This window comes from Phodopus roborovskii, unplaced genomic scaffold, assembly GCF_943737965.1.
Source record: "Phodopus roborovskii unplaced genomic scaffold, PHOROB, whole genome shotgun sequence".
Lineage (NCBI taxonomy): Eukaryota > Metazoa > Chordata > Mammalia > Rodentia > Cricetidae > Phodopus > Phodopus roborovskii.
The window spans coordinates 19,854,311-19,869,342 of NW_026126541.1; the positions used below are offsets into that span (position 1 = coordinate 19,854,311).

The following is a 15,032-nucleotide window of genomic DNA, read 5'->3' on the forward strand; positions in this document are numbered from 1 at the left end:
TGTACAAATTCATTCAACCTGGGTCCAGCTTCCGGAATGAATGAGACCCAGAAAAACTGTGGTGTCCAGAGGGAGTCAGTGGTCCTGAGGTTGGCTAATCCATCAAGTGATGGTTCTAGCCTGAGAACACAGCAGTGAGCAACTTGCCAGATAAACTTTTCCAGTCTTGAACCTAGTGCTTTGGAATGTGAATGGGACAAACAAATGAGTAAACTGTAGACTGGGTAGTGACAGGAAGAAAATTAAGGCGGGGGGAGGCAGGCGTTTTAGAGAGGATGTTTAAATGACTCTCAAAAATGGCCTTATTAAGAAAATCATATCTGTACAAAAAAAAAAAAAAAAAGCCTTGGGATGTCTTCTGAGGGAATGGTGTTCCCGAAGAAGGCCTGGTGGCAAGGCTCTGAGTTGGAGGCCTGTGTGGCCGAGTTTGAAACTTGCTTCTGGGGTAGTTCACCGAAGAAAGGGTTAGGAAGCTTAGAACCCAGGAGTGTCCATTCCTTGCTTTCCAGGTATTGGCCCACCCAGCACTTCGGGACTGAACTGTCGGGAAGACCAGAACCTGCCTTCATTTCCAACTCTAGCCTGGAGCTGAGGTTTCTAGGAAAGTCCTGGAGCTTAATTATAAGCCCCTCCCCCCGGTATAGACTTAATAGCGTTGGAAAACTTCCAGGGTGGCCCAAGGAGCCTGGGAAGTGATTCTGTAACAACCCCGAATTGCTGTGTAGCCTTAGGGTTGTCTTTTATCGTCGGGCAGCCTCAATTTCTTCATCTCTAAAATGAGACTAGAGAGCCTTCTAATAGCGTCACATGAGATCAATTGAAGGCACCTCTTAAACTTCCTATGGTTTCCAAAAAACAAAAGTGAAAAACGGCTCTGACTTCACTGAGCCCTTTTCGGCTAGGACGCGGTTCAGGTCTCACCCAGAGCGCACTCAGAGCGGCAGGGCGGCTGTGTGTACAGCAGAGGAGATACGGGAGGAGTTGCGGGGCTGCTGGGCGGAGCCGCAGAGCCGGGCCCGGCGACCTGAGTCTGGCGAGGTACTGTGGATGCCGGGGAGTGGAGGCGCAGGCCGGGCGGGGCTGCAGCGACACGGTCGGGGCGGATCTGTCCCCGCCCTCGCTCGCGTCCCCGCCCGCCCTAGGAGCTCCCAACCCGCGCCGCGCGCTCTTTCTCAGACAGCTGCTCTGGGAGCTCTGCGCTCCGTGCTGTTCCGTGCTTTGCTCGTCTGTCGCCTCTGATTGTGCCTAGCGATGACCACCCAGCAAATTGTCCTTCATGGCCCCGGACCCTGGGGTTTCCGCCTCGTAGGCGGTAAGGACTTCGAGCAACCTCTCGCCATTTCCCGGGTAAGAGTGTCCTGGGTCTTGCGTGGGAACCGGGCGCCTCTGTAGGGGAGGGGAGTCGGGGAGGTTGGAGCCCGCAGCGATCACGGCAAGGCACCTCAAGGTACGCAGTGCACTGAGCGCTCTGTGCCATCGCCACTCCTCCGCCACCTCGCTCCCGGGCAAGCGGGCTCCTCGCTTGCCGCGCCAAGGCCAACGACAGTTTTCTTCCTGCGCCCCGGAAGCGTGGCGCGGCGCGGCACGCAGACGCTCTTTGTGCCCGGGCGTGGAGACTTGGAGCTCCGCAGACCCCGCGCGCTGGGAGTTAGCACGTCCTGTTCTTCACGGTGGAAGAGTTGGGGAAATCTGATTGGAAGCAGCAGAAAGTCCTGGAAGGTGAATGGGAGTACAGAGGAGTTCCCTGGAAGGCGAGTGGGATTCTTTTAGCTAAGAACTGAAAAGACTACTTTACCCTCTTAAAGGTTTGACCCCATAGCTGGCTCTCAGTTCTATAATGCCTTTCACAGGAAACACTGCAGTTGGAAAATAACCCCAGATAAAACTTTGTAGTTTCGCTCTGCCTCAGGTGGTTAGATCACCTTTCTGCCCTCCAGATTATCTGTGATAAGCCCATTTCCTTCTGGAAGAGTAGTTCCAGAAGAGTGCATCGTGGCGATGATTGAGAACCTCTTAATGACCTCATCTCTGGGAGGGCCGGTGGCCCATCACAGACTGCTATACCTGTGATCCATAAATGAAATGTAGCCTCCCATTCTGTGAGACTGGGCTCAATATTTGAAGGTCTACACTTTGGACATGTGATCTGGGCCAAACAAGGACTGGTTCCCAGTGATAGTCAACTTGTTTTAACCTCTTCAGATAGAAGGTGTGTGTGTGTGTGTGTGTGTGTGTGTGTGTGTGTGTGTGTGTGTGTGTGTGTGTGTGTGTTTAAGCAAACATTCCTGATGTGTCCTCTTGACTTAAGGCCATGCTTCTAGCAGCTGAAGGAGTTGGATGGGAGTTGCAGAAGCACTCTGCCTCTTGGCTTTTCTGCCAGCTGCCATGCAGCTCAGGCTTTCTTACAGGTGGGCCTGGCTCAGCAACGGGCTCTTTGACTATCCTACTCCAAATGAGCAGACAGCCTAATTTTCCACTTGACCATCTTGTCTTCCAGAGATTTCTTTGTTATTGGAGATGTGAGATGTTTTCTCAGCCCCCAGTCAAACTTCTCAAGCATGGGAGCCGTGCCTTAGCCACTCTGGACCTGTTAGACTAAGCCTGGCCCAGGACTGCCCTTGACGGTGCCTAGTGGATCTTTGCAGACAGAATGCAAATGCTGACCCGTGGAGGGCACTGCCTCTGCACATTTAGACTTGGTTACCTCATAGTCCCCGCTCTTTGTGTCTATAATTAACCTGTCAGGCATCTCCATTTCCAAGAAAGTTTTTTTTGTTTTTGTTTTTTTTTATTTTTTCCTTTCGGTTTTTCGAGATAGGGTTTCTCTGTATTGCTTTGGAGCTTGTCCTGAACCTATTTCAGTAGATGAGGCTGGCTTCGAACTCACAGAGATTCACCTGCCTCTGCCTCCCAAGTGCTGGGATTAACGGCATTTACCACCAATGCCCGGCCAAAGAAACTTTCTTTTTAAGCAAGGGGGGATATATTGGCAGTCTGTTGGAAGGGTAGTCTTGGCTTGTCATTTTGGTTGTTTCTAACACCACTGGGGATATAGCACAACGATACATTGTATCATTGGGCACAACATAGAAATGAAGATGGCATGGATTGGAAAGCACACTGAATCTATTGCTTTGGACCAGCATGCATTAATTTTGAGATAGACTCTCATGCTGTATCTCAGGGTGGTTTTGAACTCTGTATGTAGCCAAGGATGACTTTGAACTTCTGATCCTCTGAGTGCTGGGATATACGGCATATAGTACAGGCGACTGATCCCAGATGTCATGCAGTGGGGTAACAGCAGCCCTTGGCTACCTGCTGAAGAATGTGGAGTGCTCTGTAAACAGTGAATAATGGTGCGGAGTGAGCATTGGTAAAGAGCTCTGCCCACTTTCTGGCCGGTGTGTGCCACATTTATTATCCTGGGTCGATATAGGTTGGCTAGTATGTTTTTTTTGTGTAAGTAGACTTTCAGTCTCCACACCAAAGCAAACCATAAAATTAGGCAGGGAGAGGAGTACCTCTTATCCAAATAACCATGTTTGCTTTCTCTTGCATGAATTATTCTGGTATTGGCCCCAGTCTTTCGTTAAAGTGATGAAGCTCAGTAGAACCCCTTAGTATGTGTGCTGGAGATACTCTTTTTTTCTGGATGTGTTTTCCCTGACCATAAAATGAACACCTGTACAGCCACACCCTGATTGGGATATACAATGTTGGTGGTACATAGCAGCTTGGTGATGTAACCTTGTCCTGACATCCAGTAATTACCCCGTGCTTTTCTTCACAGTTTTACTGACTAGGTGTCTTAAATACTAGATGCTGAATTTTGCCTGTTTTTAAACACACTTATATAGAGCATTTTGTATGCAGTATGTGTGTGTGTACGTGCGTGAGTGTATGTGCAACTTTTATTACTCCTTTGTGCTTTCTTCTGTTTCTGTGAGAAACTTAAATATCACAGCCCAAATTTCTAATAATTAATGGATATAAACTAGTTTTTTTCTCTCTAGCATTTCATTTAAGGCTCGCCTTTGAGTCCCAGCTGCTGAAGCCATATAGTATTTAACTGCTCTCTGAAATGTTTTAGTGTTGGCTCTTGTTCTAATAGGGTAGCTCTTCTCTCTCTCCCTCTCTCTCTCTCTCTCTCTCTCTCTCTCTCTCTCTCTCTCTCTCTCTCTCTGTTGCCTTCTCTATGTAATTTCGTATTTCCTCTATTAGCTTTCAAGGGAAACAGTCAGAGAAGTCCACGCCCATTCTGAAATTACTTGTTGCTGGGCTGTGCTGACAACTGAAAAAGGCAGGAAGCGGCAGGGCCAGTGATAAGGGGATGCTCTTAGTTGGAGTTGCCACTTATTTGCCCCTTGAGTCCTGGGGAACCCTTTGCTAAGAGCCTGTGGTTTTATAGTAAGTGCTTGTGCCCTTTGCCCAAGGACCCCAGGAGGTGCTTACTAATGGTTACTCTGTAGCCAGAGGTCTTTCTGATTTTCAAGAGGGTTATTTCAAGTAGAGTTTTACATCATGTCATAATGGTTGGAAAAGCAGGGCAGTTAGGTTATAAAGATGAAGACAGGTCTAAAACTGCCCTGTGTGCATTAAAGGACCCAGTTGCATGCATGCATGCACCGTGTGCAGTAAATCACCTGGGAAGAGTTAGCTGCTTGTGCTGATCAAGGCTGGCCTGGGGAGAAAGGGAGAAGATGAATCCAAGAGAATGAGCTGAGGTGGAAGCTTGAGCCTCCCTTCCCAGGCCTTTAGGATACTGACCATGGAGGTTAATTTTCTTTTTAAAAGTAGGTTCTGGTTGCTTTTTTAATCTTAATATTTATTTTGTGATTTTATTGTATTGATGTTTTGCCTACATGTATGTATCTGAACTATGCTGTGCCTTGCACTTTGAAGGGCAGACGAGGGTGTTAGAACTGGAGTTACAGGTGGTTATGAGCTGCCATGTGGGTGCTGAGAATCCAGCCCAGGTCCTCTGCAAAGCAATGAATGCTCTTAGTTACTGAGCCAACTCTCCAGCTCCACACTGGTTGATTTTGATGAAGAATGAAGCAGGGACAATAGCTTTCAGATATTGCATTGTGGGTGGTGCTCTCCTGGGCTCATCAGGTCTGGGAAGCCCAGTGGTTGCTGTGATGGGGTCTGGTCAAGGCTGACTCCCAAGCTGCCTACTTTCCTCCAGGCCATGACTAGCTGATGTTCTGTGGAGGGCAACAAAGCTGGTATCTTACTTTGTATAGATAGGGAAGTCCAAGTGCCTGCAGGTAAGGTAATTTGTTTTCATTTACATGTTAAAAAAATTGGCTCAACCGCTTCTTAACTTCCTTGTAACAGAGTGATTGCTTGCGAGTGAACAAAAGTGCCTATGTTATAAAATTAAAGCATGGGTTATTTCTAATGGGTGGGTGGGTGGGAACTGAATGTGGAGAGGCTGAAAAGATGGGACTTGGTCCTGTGTTCAGTGTCAGGATTCAAGCAGAGCTCTTGTCCTACGCAGCTCAGTAGGCGACCCTGTGGCCCAGTGGTTAATAGTGCTTGTGGCTCTTTGGGAGGACCAGCGTTCAGTTCTAGCACCCATGCCACGTTTTTCACAACTGCCTGTAACTCCAGCTCCAGGGGAACACACTCTTCTGACCCTCCTGGGACACCAGCACCCACATCGAGTGGGTGGGGAGATATAAGTTTAAAAAAACCTATGACTAACAAGCAAAGAAGTTGTATTTGTACCCTTTGAATAACAAATCCTAGCATCTCTCATAGTATTACTTGTGCCTTCAACTGTAAGTTGACTGAGAAAATGTACTATAAATTCAGGAATATTTTCAGATGGACTTGCCTTGCTAATCATAAAAGCATACCTGTTGTATACACAGAAAAGATTCATATGAGAAATATTTGTTTCATCTACTTGCAGTTATCACACATATGTAATGGACCTTTTTATATGAAAGACATTGCTGGAAGTATTTAATGAAATCTTGTGAGTAGGTACATTGAAGATTCTCATTTTACAGAGGACACTGAAGTATGGGAATATTGCTTGCCTATGCCATATGGCAGTGAGTGACTGGGCCAGCTAGTTCCAAGGCCTGTACTCTTAAAATCAAATATGTTATGATTTGCTAATCACGTACTCTCTTCCATACCATCTACAACCCATGACCAAAGTGAATACAGGGCTAGAGTGTTCAGCAGGCTGCCAGCCATGACAATGAATATCGTATTTCCAACAGTGTTACTCAGTGCAGAACTCCAGGAAAACCCAGTGTATCAATGTGAAGAGTAGGACCTTCTTGGGCTTCTTATCTAAGAGCCGTTTGCGTCTGTGAGGACTGGCTGGGATGCCTGTGTTGTTTGTTGCCAGTAAGCCTTAGCTCAGAGTGTCCCGGGAAAGAGCTTGACCCTTTGGAAAGGCCTGAAACCAGCCTCACCTGGGAAAGGTTTTATTAGTGCTGGGGTCCTAAACCCTTGTGGATACCAAGAATGGAAGAGCAGAGGAGTTAAGTTAGAGAAAGGCTTGCTTGGGTGCTTGCAGGGGATCTGGGACAGTTTATGGCAAATGACCCCGACCAGATGCAACCCTGTCAGTTGATCCTAGTTCAGAATGCAGTTTATCTGTGTGGCGGTGTGAATGAGAATGGGCCCCTGAAGGCACATGTGTTTCAATGCTTAGTCACCAGGGAGCGGCATTATTTAATAAGGATTAGAGGTGTGATCTTGTTGGGTGGACTTGGAAGTTTCAAAAGCTTTGCAGGTGCCCAGTGTCTCTGTTTGTCTCTGTCTCTGTCTCTCTAGCTCTGCTTTGCGGATTAGAATATAGCTCTCAGTACTGCTCCAGCTGTGAGTGCCATCATGCAGGACTAGACCTCTGAAGCTGTAAGCAAGCTCCCAATAAAATGCTTTCTCTGATAAGAGTCGCCTTGATCATGGTGTCTCCTCACAGTAATATAACAGTGACTAAGACATCTTACAAAAACCTGAGACAAAAGCGTTAGTAATGTCTGTATGGCTCTCGCACCTTTATGACTGTTATACTGTTTTTAGCTCCTTGGTGGAAGAAACGGACAATCATTAGTCACAGGATCTGTGTGTACACTGCTTTCCTTCCTTGGTATGACCATGTGCACTGAAAACAGTGTACTGACCTTGAAAGAGGCCAGCTTCTGAAAGTGCTGTCGTTTTTATGGATGCGATACATATCAAATCAATTAGCCATGTATACTCAGCTAGTAAGGACATAGATATGACTATGTAAGATACAGATGACTAAATCACACGATGCAGAGATGATTTGCATTGTTAAAAGTATTCTAGAAGTGCTCATACTTCTAAAGCTAAAGTACCTACTCTAACCTTACAATTCTAGCTGACTAATTAATGTGACTCCATTTAAACATCAAGAATCATGCTTGAGAACTTCCTTGTGGCAATTTTCCAATAGCCTGGAATTAAAAGATAATTTCAGATTTACTTATTTTATTTTGTATTACATGTGTGAGGGTTTTGTCTGCATGTATGTATGCGCAACATGTCCATGCCTGGTACCCACTGAGTTCAGAAAAGGGTGTTGAATTGAGCTTGGGTCCTCTGCAAGAGCAGCAAGTGCTCTTAACCACCCAGCCTCCTTCCTGCCCCAGTAGTCCTACATTCAAATAATTCAGATGGTTACTACCAATAATGATGATGTGTAGGCAAATGCTGGTTGAATCCCATGGCATAAAACTCCACAGCAAGGCTGGCAAGATGGCTCAGCAGGTGAAGGTACAAAGTTATCTTAGAGTCTTAGATGTCAGAATTGGGGCTAATCTTAGATGTCAAAATTGGGGCTAATCTTTGCCAAAAGAATTGTGAGTGACAAATGAGGTGTGAAAATTTATGCTCAGTCTCTTTATGGCGTGCAGCATCCATCGGTACATTTTTTTTTGGGGGGGGGAAATTCACTAGACATTATGGTGACAGTTTGTGTTCTTGTCTGTGTGTACGTGATACTCAATAACTTTACATGTGGTTGTCATAAATGACTAAGAAGCCAGGCATGCATGGAGGCTCAGGAGGCCGAGGCAAGATTGCTGTCTATCCAGCCTGAGGTGTAAGGGTGAGATCCTGTCTGAAGAAAAGCAAGGACATAATCCCAAACCCCTCAAAGTGGAATGTCAAAGTGTGGGAAGGCAAAGGTCCAAGGGTGGGGGGAAGCCTTTCTAACTGCTGTACTTCTCAGAGGCAACTCTGTCAATGTCTGGTTATAAAACTTTGCAACCTGTTTTTCATGTAAGTTACATTTTCAGAGTTAATTCTGTATCATGGTGGATCATGTAGACTTCATTGTTCTGTGTTTTCTGTCATAATTGTGTTAAAACAGATGAAGAATAAAGACAGCTCTGTATCCTGGGGAAATAGCATTTTTTTTTTTTTTTTTTTTTGTCTTCTTCTGGATGTAGGTTCAAACCCCTGTCTTACCTAGTTCTTACTTGAATGTCTGGGGGTGGTGGAGGCAGGCAGGTCAGCTCTTGAAAACTCAGCAGCTGTTTGAGAAGTAGGAATAATAGCACTTACTTCCAAAGGTCATTGTGAAGGTGGGCGGTGCATGAAAGGCACTAAGCATGCTGGATAACCCATAGCAGGCATCAGGGTGCAATATAAAATTAAAGAAGTTTTAATGGTAGCTAGTTTTTTTTTTTTGAATTAAAATGTTTTTCCTTTCCTTTCAAAAATTATTATTTTATGTGTATGGTATTTTGCCTGCATGTGTATCTGTGCACCGTGTGTCTGGTGCCTATGGATCTTTGGAAATGGAGTTACGGATGGTTGTGGACTGCCTTGTGGGTCCCGGGAGTTGAACCCTGGTCCTAGGAAGAGTACCCAGTGCTGCTAACCACTGAGCCATCTCTTCAACCCCAAAGACTTATTTCATTTTTAATTACGTGTCCATAAGTGTGTATGGTGAGGGTATAAGGGCAGGTATCCACAGAGTCTAGAAGCGGGTGTCGGATCCCCGTGTAGCTGGAGTTAGAAGCAGTTGTGAACTGTCTAACGTGGGTGCTGGGAAACATATTCTGGACCTGTATAAGAGCAGTATCCACTCTTAATCCACGGGCCACCTCTCCAGCCCTGATACTGTTTTGAACCCTTTAAGAACACCTTTCCAACAATGTAATGGGATCGATCCTGTTGTCAACTTCCTTTGATCAGTAAAGGAACAGTCAGAAAATAGTCTGCAAAAGTGAATGTCAGGTTTTGGTTGTGGGTGGCAGTGGTTAGGGCTGTTTGAAAACATGCAGTCATTATAGGCTTTTGGATGCTTGAGAATTGACGTCTCTTACTGAGAAATTAGGGCATTCTCTTTAAAGTTGGCTCCTTTTACTTTCCCTGTCTTCCGAATGGCGATTGCTCAGACCAAGAAAGCAGTGAGTCTTTCTGAACTTTCACTTCTGTGGACCGACGACTTCATTTTACACTGTGCATGAAGGGAAGTTGGGTTAGGGCATGGCTCATCTACAAGCACCCAGCCTACTTAATTACCTCATTTCCCAGAGAAAGTGGTTATAGACTAACCAAGAACATTCTGAAGTCGTATTGTTTCAGGCCAACCTATGTATCCTCTTGCAGCGTTTGCGGCTTTGATGTGGCTTCAGGGTCTGGGTAGCAGCCTGGACCCACAAACTGCAAGCCAAGAGAGCCTGAGGGAGGAATTCACATTCAGCATTGAAATGTGGCAGGCAGGCTGCCTCTGTCTTTGTACTTAAAAAACCCTGACATGGCTGTTAGGTCAAGAGACTGTGCTTGAAGGTCTACACGCCATTGCAATGCAACTTGAATTTCATGTTTTGTTCGTCTGGAGATGCATCATTATTTATGCTTCCTTTCTCACTTTGTTCTGCACGGACTTAAGGCAAGTGACAACACCCAAAACACACATTTGCGATATTTAAAACACAAGAACATACTTAAGATTTAATGAAATATTTGGAACATAGAAGCGGAAACAGCAGTGTTCCAGGAATGGTAAATCAGTTGGTTTCTGTAATTGCACACTGACTTTAGCTGTGAGTTTTCTGGCCAGGGCAAAATGCGAACCATGGTGAGTGTGTTAGACATCTGGGCTGACGCCTTTTATAATACCCGACCTTAGTTCCTTCTCGGAGGTTGACCAACATTGATAGAGATCTGTTTTCTTTCCTTTCCTTCCAGCCCTCCCCCTCCCTTTCTCCTGCCTAGCCTCCTTTGTCCCTCCCTCTTTCTCCCTCCTTCCTTCCTTCCCTCCCCCTTTTCCTTCTCAGCTACTGTTTTAGAGATAAAGAAAGAGAGAGAAATATATCCTAACTGAAGTGTCTTCAGAGGGACTCCTGTGTGCAGGAGTGTAACTTCGGGTTGTTTCTTGAGGAGGTGGGCTTTTAAAGGTTTAAGTGTTTGTTTGTGTAGTAATTTAACTTCATTCAGGGAGAAAGTATTGGGAGATGAAATAGTTGACATCCCTCTTTAAGTTTCCAAACCCAGCGATCAGCAATTAGGCTTTGCCAGGAGACGTTAAAAGCATCGATTGGGGGCTGAGGGTGGGGCCTGAGTGGTAGAATGTATGCTTAACATGCCAGAGGCCCTGAGTTTGGCCCCCAGGACAAAATAAAGTAATATGAATGAATGCATGAATATTTCTGGATCATTTTGTGTTGATGGGAGATAGAGTGGGGCTCTGTGTATTTTACCCCCTCCTTTCAGGGTATCTGGTAGCTCAGGGACTGGAAGTCAGCGTCACATCCTTGCAAATATAGATCTGAGTTAGTGGTGAGCTGGGTCGGTTTCTGGCCCCAGGTTTAGTAGCTAGCTCCAAGGGGGCAAGGTGAGTGGTGTTCTGTAACACTGAGGAAATTGACCTGTAGCCCCAGCCAAAGGGAAGGTTAGAGCATTATTTGAGTAGAGAGCTTTTTTTTTCCTCCTTCAAAGGGGAGAGGGGGAAAAATCAGTGCCTCAGAGCACATAACACAACTGACAAACACTTGATGGACGAGCTCATGTCTACCGTAGGACAGCAATTAATTTATCGTCCAGCATGGAGCTCTTACTTTTTTCTTCCTTGGTATCCTGGGCTGGCCTTGAATTCATGATGGAACCCCGGATGGACTCCAACTTTAATCTGGTGTCATGAGTGTTGGGATTGAGATGTGCACCATCACTCCAAGCTGAGGGAACACAAGAACAAAATGGGGTGCTTCCCATGGTTAAGAGGACACAGGTTACTGACCTGGCCAAACAGAGGTGTCTGGTAATCCTAGCTAGGACATCTTTTCTTCTGTGTTGGGCATTGAAACCAGAGTTTCACCACAGTGAAGTTCCACCTCAGTTTAACAGAAAGGGCTTTGACGTGTAATTGTGCTTTGCATGGCCTCGAACTGAGCCTTCAGTCCCAAACTCATTTATATGTGAGACCCAGGAAGCAACTAGAGGCTGACCAGAGGGTGCCGTAGTAAGATGAATCACGGGAGGAGTGAAGACAAATAGTGCTGACGCTGGGTTTTTCTGTGCTGGGGCAGTTAGAGCATGATGGGGCTTGTGGCTAAGTGGGTGGTTTGTTTCTCATTTAGAGTTGCCACAGTTGGTGCTGACTGTTGTCATCTGGAAATCTAAGCCCGAAATTGCCAGATTTTTCACAAGCTTAGAATCTGGTCTGTGTGAAATTCACCACTATGTGATTTAAATGAAAACTAAGACAAAGCAGTCTTGAGTGGGAACCAGATTCACTTGTTGGGCTCAGCTTTCAATTTCAAGTGCAGAAAGTTAAAGGGACGAGTTCAGCTGCTGGTAGACTTTGGGTTTTAGGGTAGGACCTTCTAAAGATCCACTAAGACAGTGGTTCTCCACCTTCCCAAAGCTGTGACCCTTTAATACAGTTCCTCATGTTGTGGTGACCTCTCCAGCCATAAAATTATTTAGTTGCTACTCATAACTGTAATTTTGCTACTGTTATGAATTGTATCGTAAATATGTGACCGATGACCCAGAACAGGTTTCTACCTACAGGTTAGGAACCACCACGCTAAACGAATGGCTGGGCTTTGGCTGAATGACCCCTGGAGTGGGTCCAGTTTGAAATGTCATTAGAAAGTGTGGCCAGTGGTGGTGCACCGCACGCCTTTAATCCCAGCACTTAGGAAGTAGAGGCAGGTGGATCTCTGTGAGTTCAAGGCCAGCCTGGTCTACAAAAGTGAGTTCCAGGACAGCTAGGACTATACAGAGAAATCCTGTCTCGAAAAACCAGGGACCCCCCCCTCAAAAAAGTATAATGGCAAATTTTATGTCAACTTGACACAAGCCAAAGTTATCTGAGGAGAACTTCAATTAAGAAAATCTTCCATGAGATTGGGCTTCTGGCAAGCCTGTAGGGCTTTAGTGATCGACAGGCGAGGGCCCAGCCCACTGTAGGCAGGGCTCTCCCCGAACCTGGAGCTTATCCCTCCCAACCCTAGGTTGACAGCTAGCAAACACCAGCAACCTTTCTGCCTCCATGCTCATCTCTGTGCTGGGGTTGCAGGTTCACAGCAAGACCATATCAACCTTGTCACAGTGGTACTGGTACCCCAACTCCCATCTTCATGGTTGTTCTGTAAGCACTCTTAACCACTGAGCCATCTCTCCAGCCCCCATCATTAATTAGCCTTTGGATTGCATTGTAGCTCAGAGCACAGAATTTATCATCTGCTTGCCTCTCCAGGGCCTGTGAGCTCCTTGGTGGCAGGCTTGGCCCTTTTCACACAGAGGCACTGAATCCCAAGGGCAGGATATCAAGTCCCGCCCCCCCCCCTGCCTCTACATGTCACATCTTCACCAACAAGCAGCTGCATCTTTCGGAATATTCGCGGGATGTGAGTGAGGAAAGAGCATGGGGGAGGATGAAGCACGCCAATGTTGCAGCATCACAAAGGAGGGGTTAGCACTTACCACTGGCTCTGTGAATGTGCCTCATTGAAGAACTAGGGAGAGCTGTACCACAGTTCTGTTTTGCACTAAAGTGAACTTAGCGCCACACTAGTTTATAGCAACAGTTGTATGTTCTAGTTGTATGATCTCTGGGGCAAAGATCTGACTGAGGGAATTTGGGGGATGTCCACTTAACTAATGGGTCTGGAGGGAAGTAATTTCTTTCCCTTTTCTTTAGAAATTGAAGCTGACTCCATCATGAGCTGGTTCTGATGGAATTTGATGGCTGCTAAGAAATTAGGCTAGACACTGGTGTATCGAACCCTGCAGCCTGCCCTGGCTTGCTACTCAGCAGCTGAGTCACCTTGAGCAAGCGGCTTAACCCTTGTTCCTCCATTTCCTCATCTTCAATGATGCAAACTACATTGCCTGCCTGATAGCATCATGAGAGAATCATAAGCCAACCCTTACTAACCACTGACTGCACTTGGCATATAATACACTCATTAATGATGGCCACTGTCAGAATTGAGGTTCATTGTGGCCGAGTAAGTAAAGAGTCCTCCCTTCAGGACAGGAACTCTCCAGCAGCCAGATCCAGGCTTCTCACCTACAACGCTTTTCAGTTTGTCTTATAACTGGCATGTTTGATAATGGGTGGGTGGGGCTCTGGCCCCAGCTCAGCACAGAGCAGGGGAGCTGTTGTCTCATGTCTGGGAGGCACCTGGCCAGTAGGGTTTTGTGGTACCCCAGCTGGCAGATGCAGCTCTTAAAATCCTGAGTTTCTTTTCAGCTCTGACAGTGGGCTTGCAGTCTCTGCCATGGTATTGCACTGAAGCAAAAAAGGGGTAGAATTTATGAGGGTTTCTGTGTTAAAACCAGGCATCAGCCATTGGCTGTGAGAACTTGGACCACTGTGCCTTCTCTCTGGTCCTGTTTCTAAAATGTTGTCTAATGCATGCCTGCTCGTCTAATCTATGTGAGCCCCTTATTTTTTATTTTCAATATGTTGTTTGAATAGGCACTGTAAAGGTAAATTCTGTGATTCATTTGATCTATCACCCTCCCATCCTTTTTGGGGTGGGGGCAGGAGCACAGTGTTTCATGAAGCCTAAGTTGGTCTGAAACACACCGGGGAGCCAAGGATCACTTTGAATTTCCCATCTTGCCTTCACCTCAAAAGTGATATCAAGTCCAATTTATGTGGTATTGGGAATCAGTCTCCTAGGGTTTTGTACACGCTAGGCCAGCACTCTGCCTTTCGGGTTGTGTCCCTGGTCCCAACCTTTTGAAAAAAGAGATGGTTCATAAAAGAACATTATTCCATCAGAGTTCGAGGTAATGATCTTTTCTTATAATTTTCAAAACTTCCCTTTGGCTCACAAAAAAAAAGAAAAAAAAAAAGAAAAAAAGAAAAAAAAAAAAAAGAAAAAGAAGAAGAAGAACAAGGAAAGAAAGAAGGAAAGAAAGGAAAGGAAATCAGACTGAAGGATAGGCTGGCTAGGTCCAAATCACTCAGGTATGGGGCTCCTAGGACTGGTTTTAGCTTGTCTAGGGCCTGTTGGGATGATCTCTACAGAAATGCCACTCCCACAAAACAGTTTGAACCAAATGCTGGAAATTCCAGACATCTTAGCAAATGAACATAAGACATAAAAAGAAACTTCTATTTTAAGTCCAGCATAGGCATTTTAAAGTGAAATTGTTGCGTGATTCTAAAAAATGTTGGCTATTTTGACGTATGCATTTCAAATAGTAAAATATGTGTGAGTCCATGTGGTTACAGAGGTAGCCAGTGCCCTGCTCTGTTACTCTTCACCTTATCCCTTCTAGACAGGGGGTCTCTCTCTTTCTTTTTGAAATTTAAAATAAAATTATTTTTATGCAATATATTCTACTCATGGTTTCCTGTAACGAGTACGGGTTTTTCCGCCCGCCGCCTGGTATTGTCCTGCCGCCGCCGCAACAGCTCCAAATAATACACAGAGACTCTGTATTTGATATTATACTGTTGGCCAGGTACTAGTTTCTTATTGGCTAGCTTTGTCTTAAGTATTAACCCATTTCTGCTGATCTATGTATTTTCACATGGCCTTCTCTTACCGGGGAGGCGG

General features: G+C 45.7%; 1 protein-coding gene across 1 annotated transcript in view; it reads left to right on the forward strand.

Annotated features, from left to right (window-relative positions):
* Positions 1–1,179: 1,179 nt before the first annotated feature.
* Pdlim1 (PDZ and LIM domain 1) overlaps positions 1,180–15,032 on the forward strand; it is a 41,090-nt gene continuing 27,237 nt past the window's right edge. Inside the window, exon 1 of the mRNA XM_051199694.1 lies at positions 1,180–1,347. Within this exon, the coding sequence (XP_051055651.1) occupies positions 1,252–1,347 (96 nt within the window). The 5' untranslated portion in view covers positions 1,180–1,251. The remainder of the gene's footprint in view (positions 1,348–15,032) is intronic.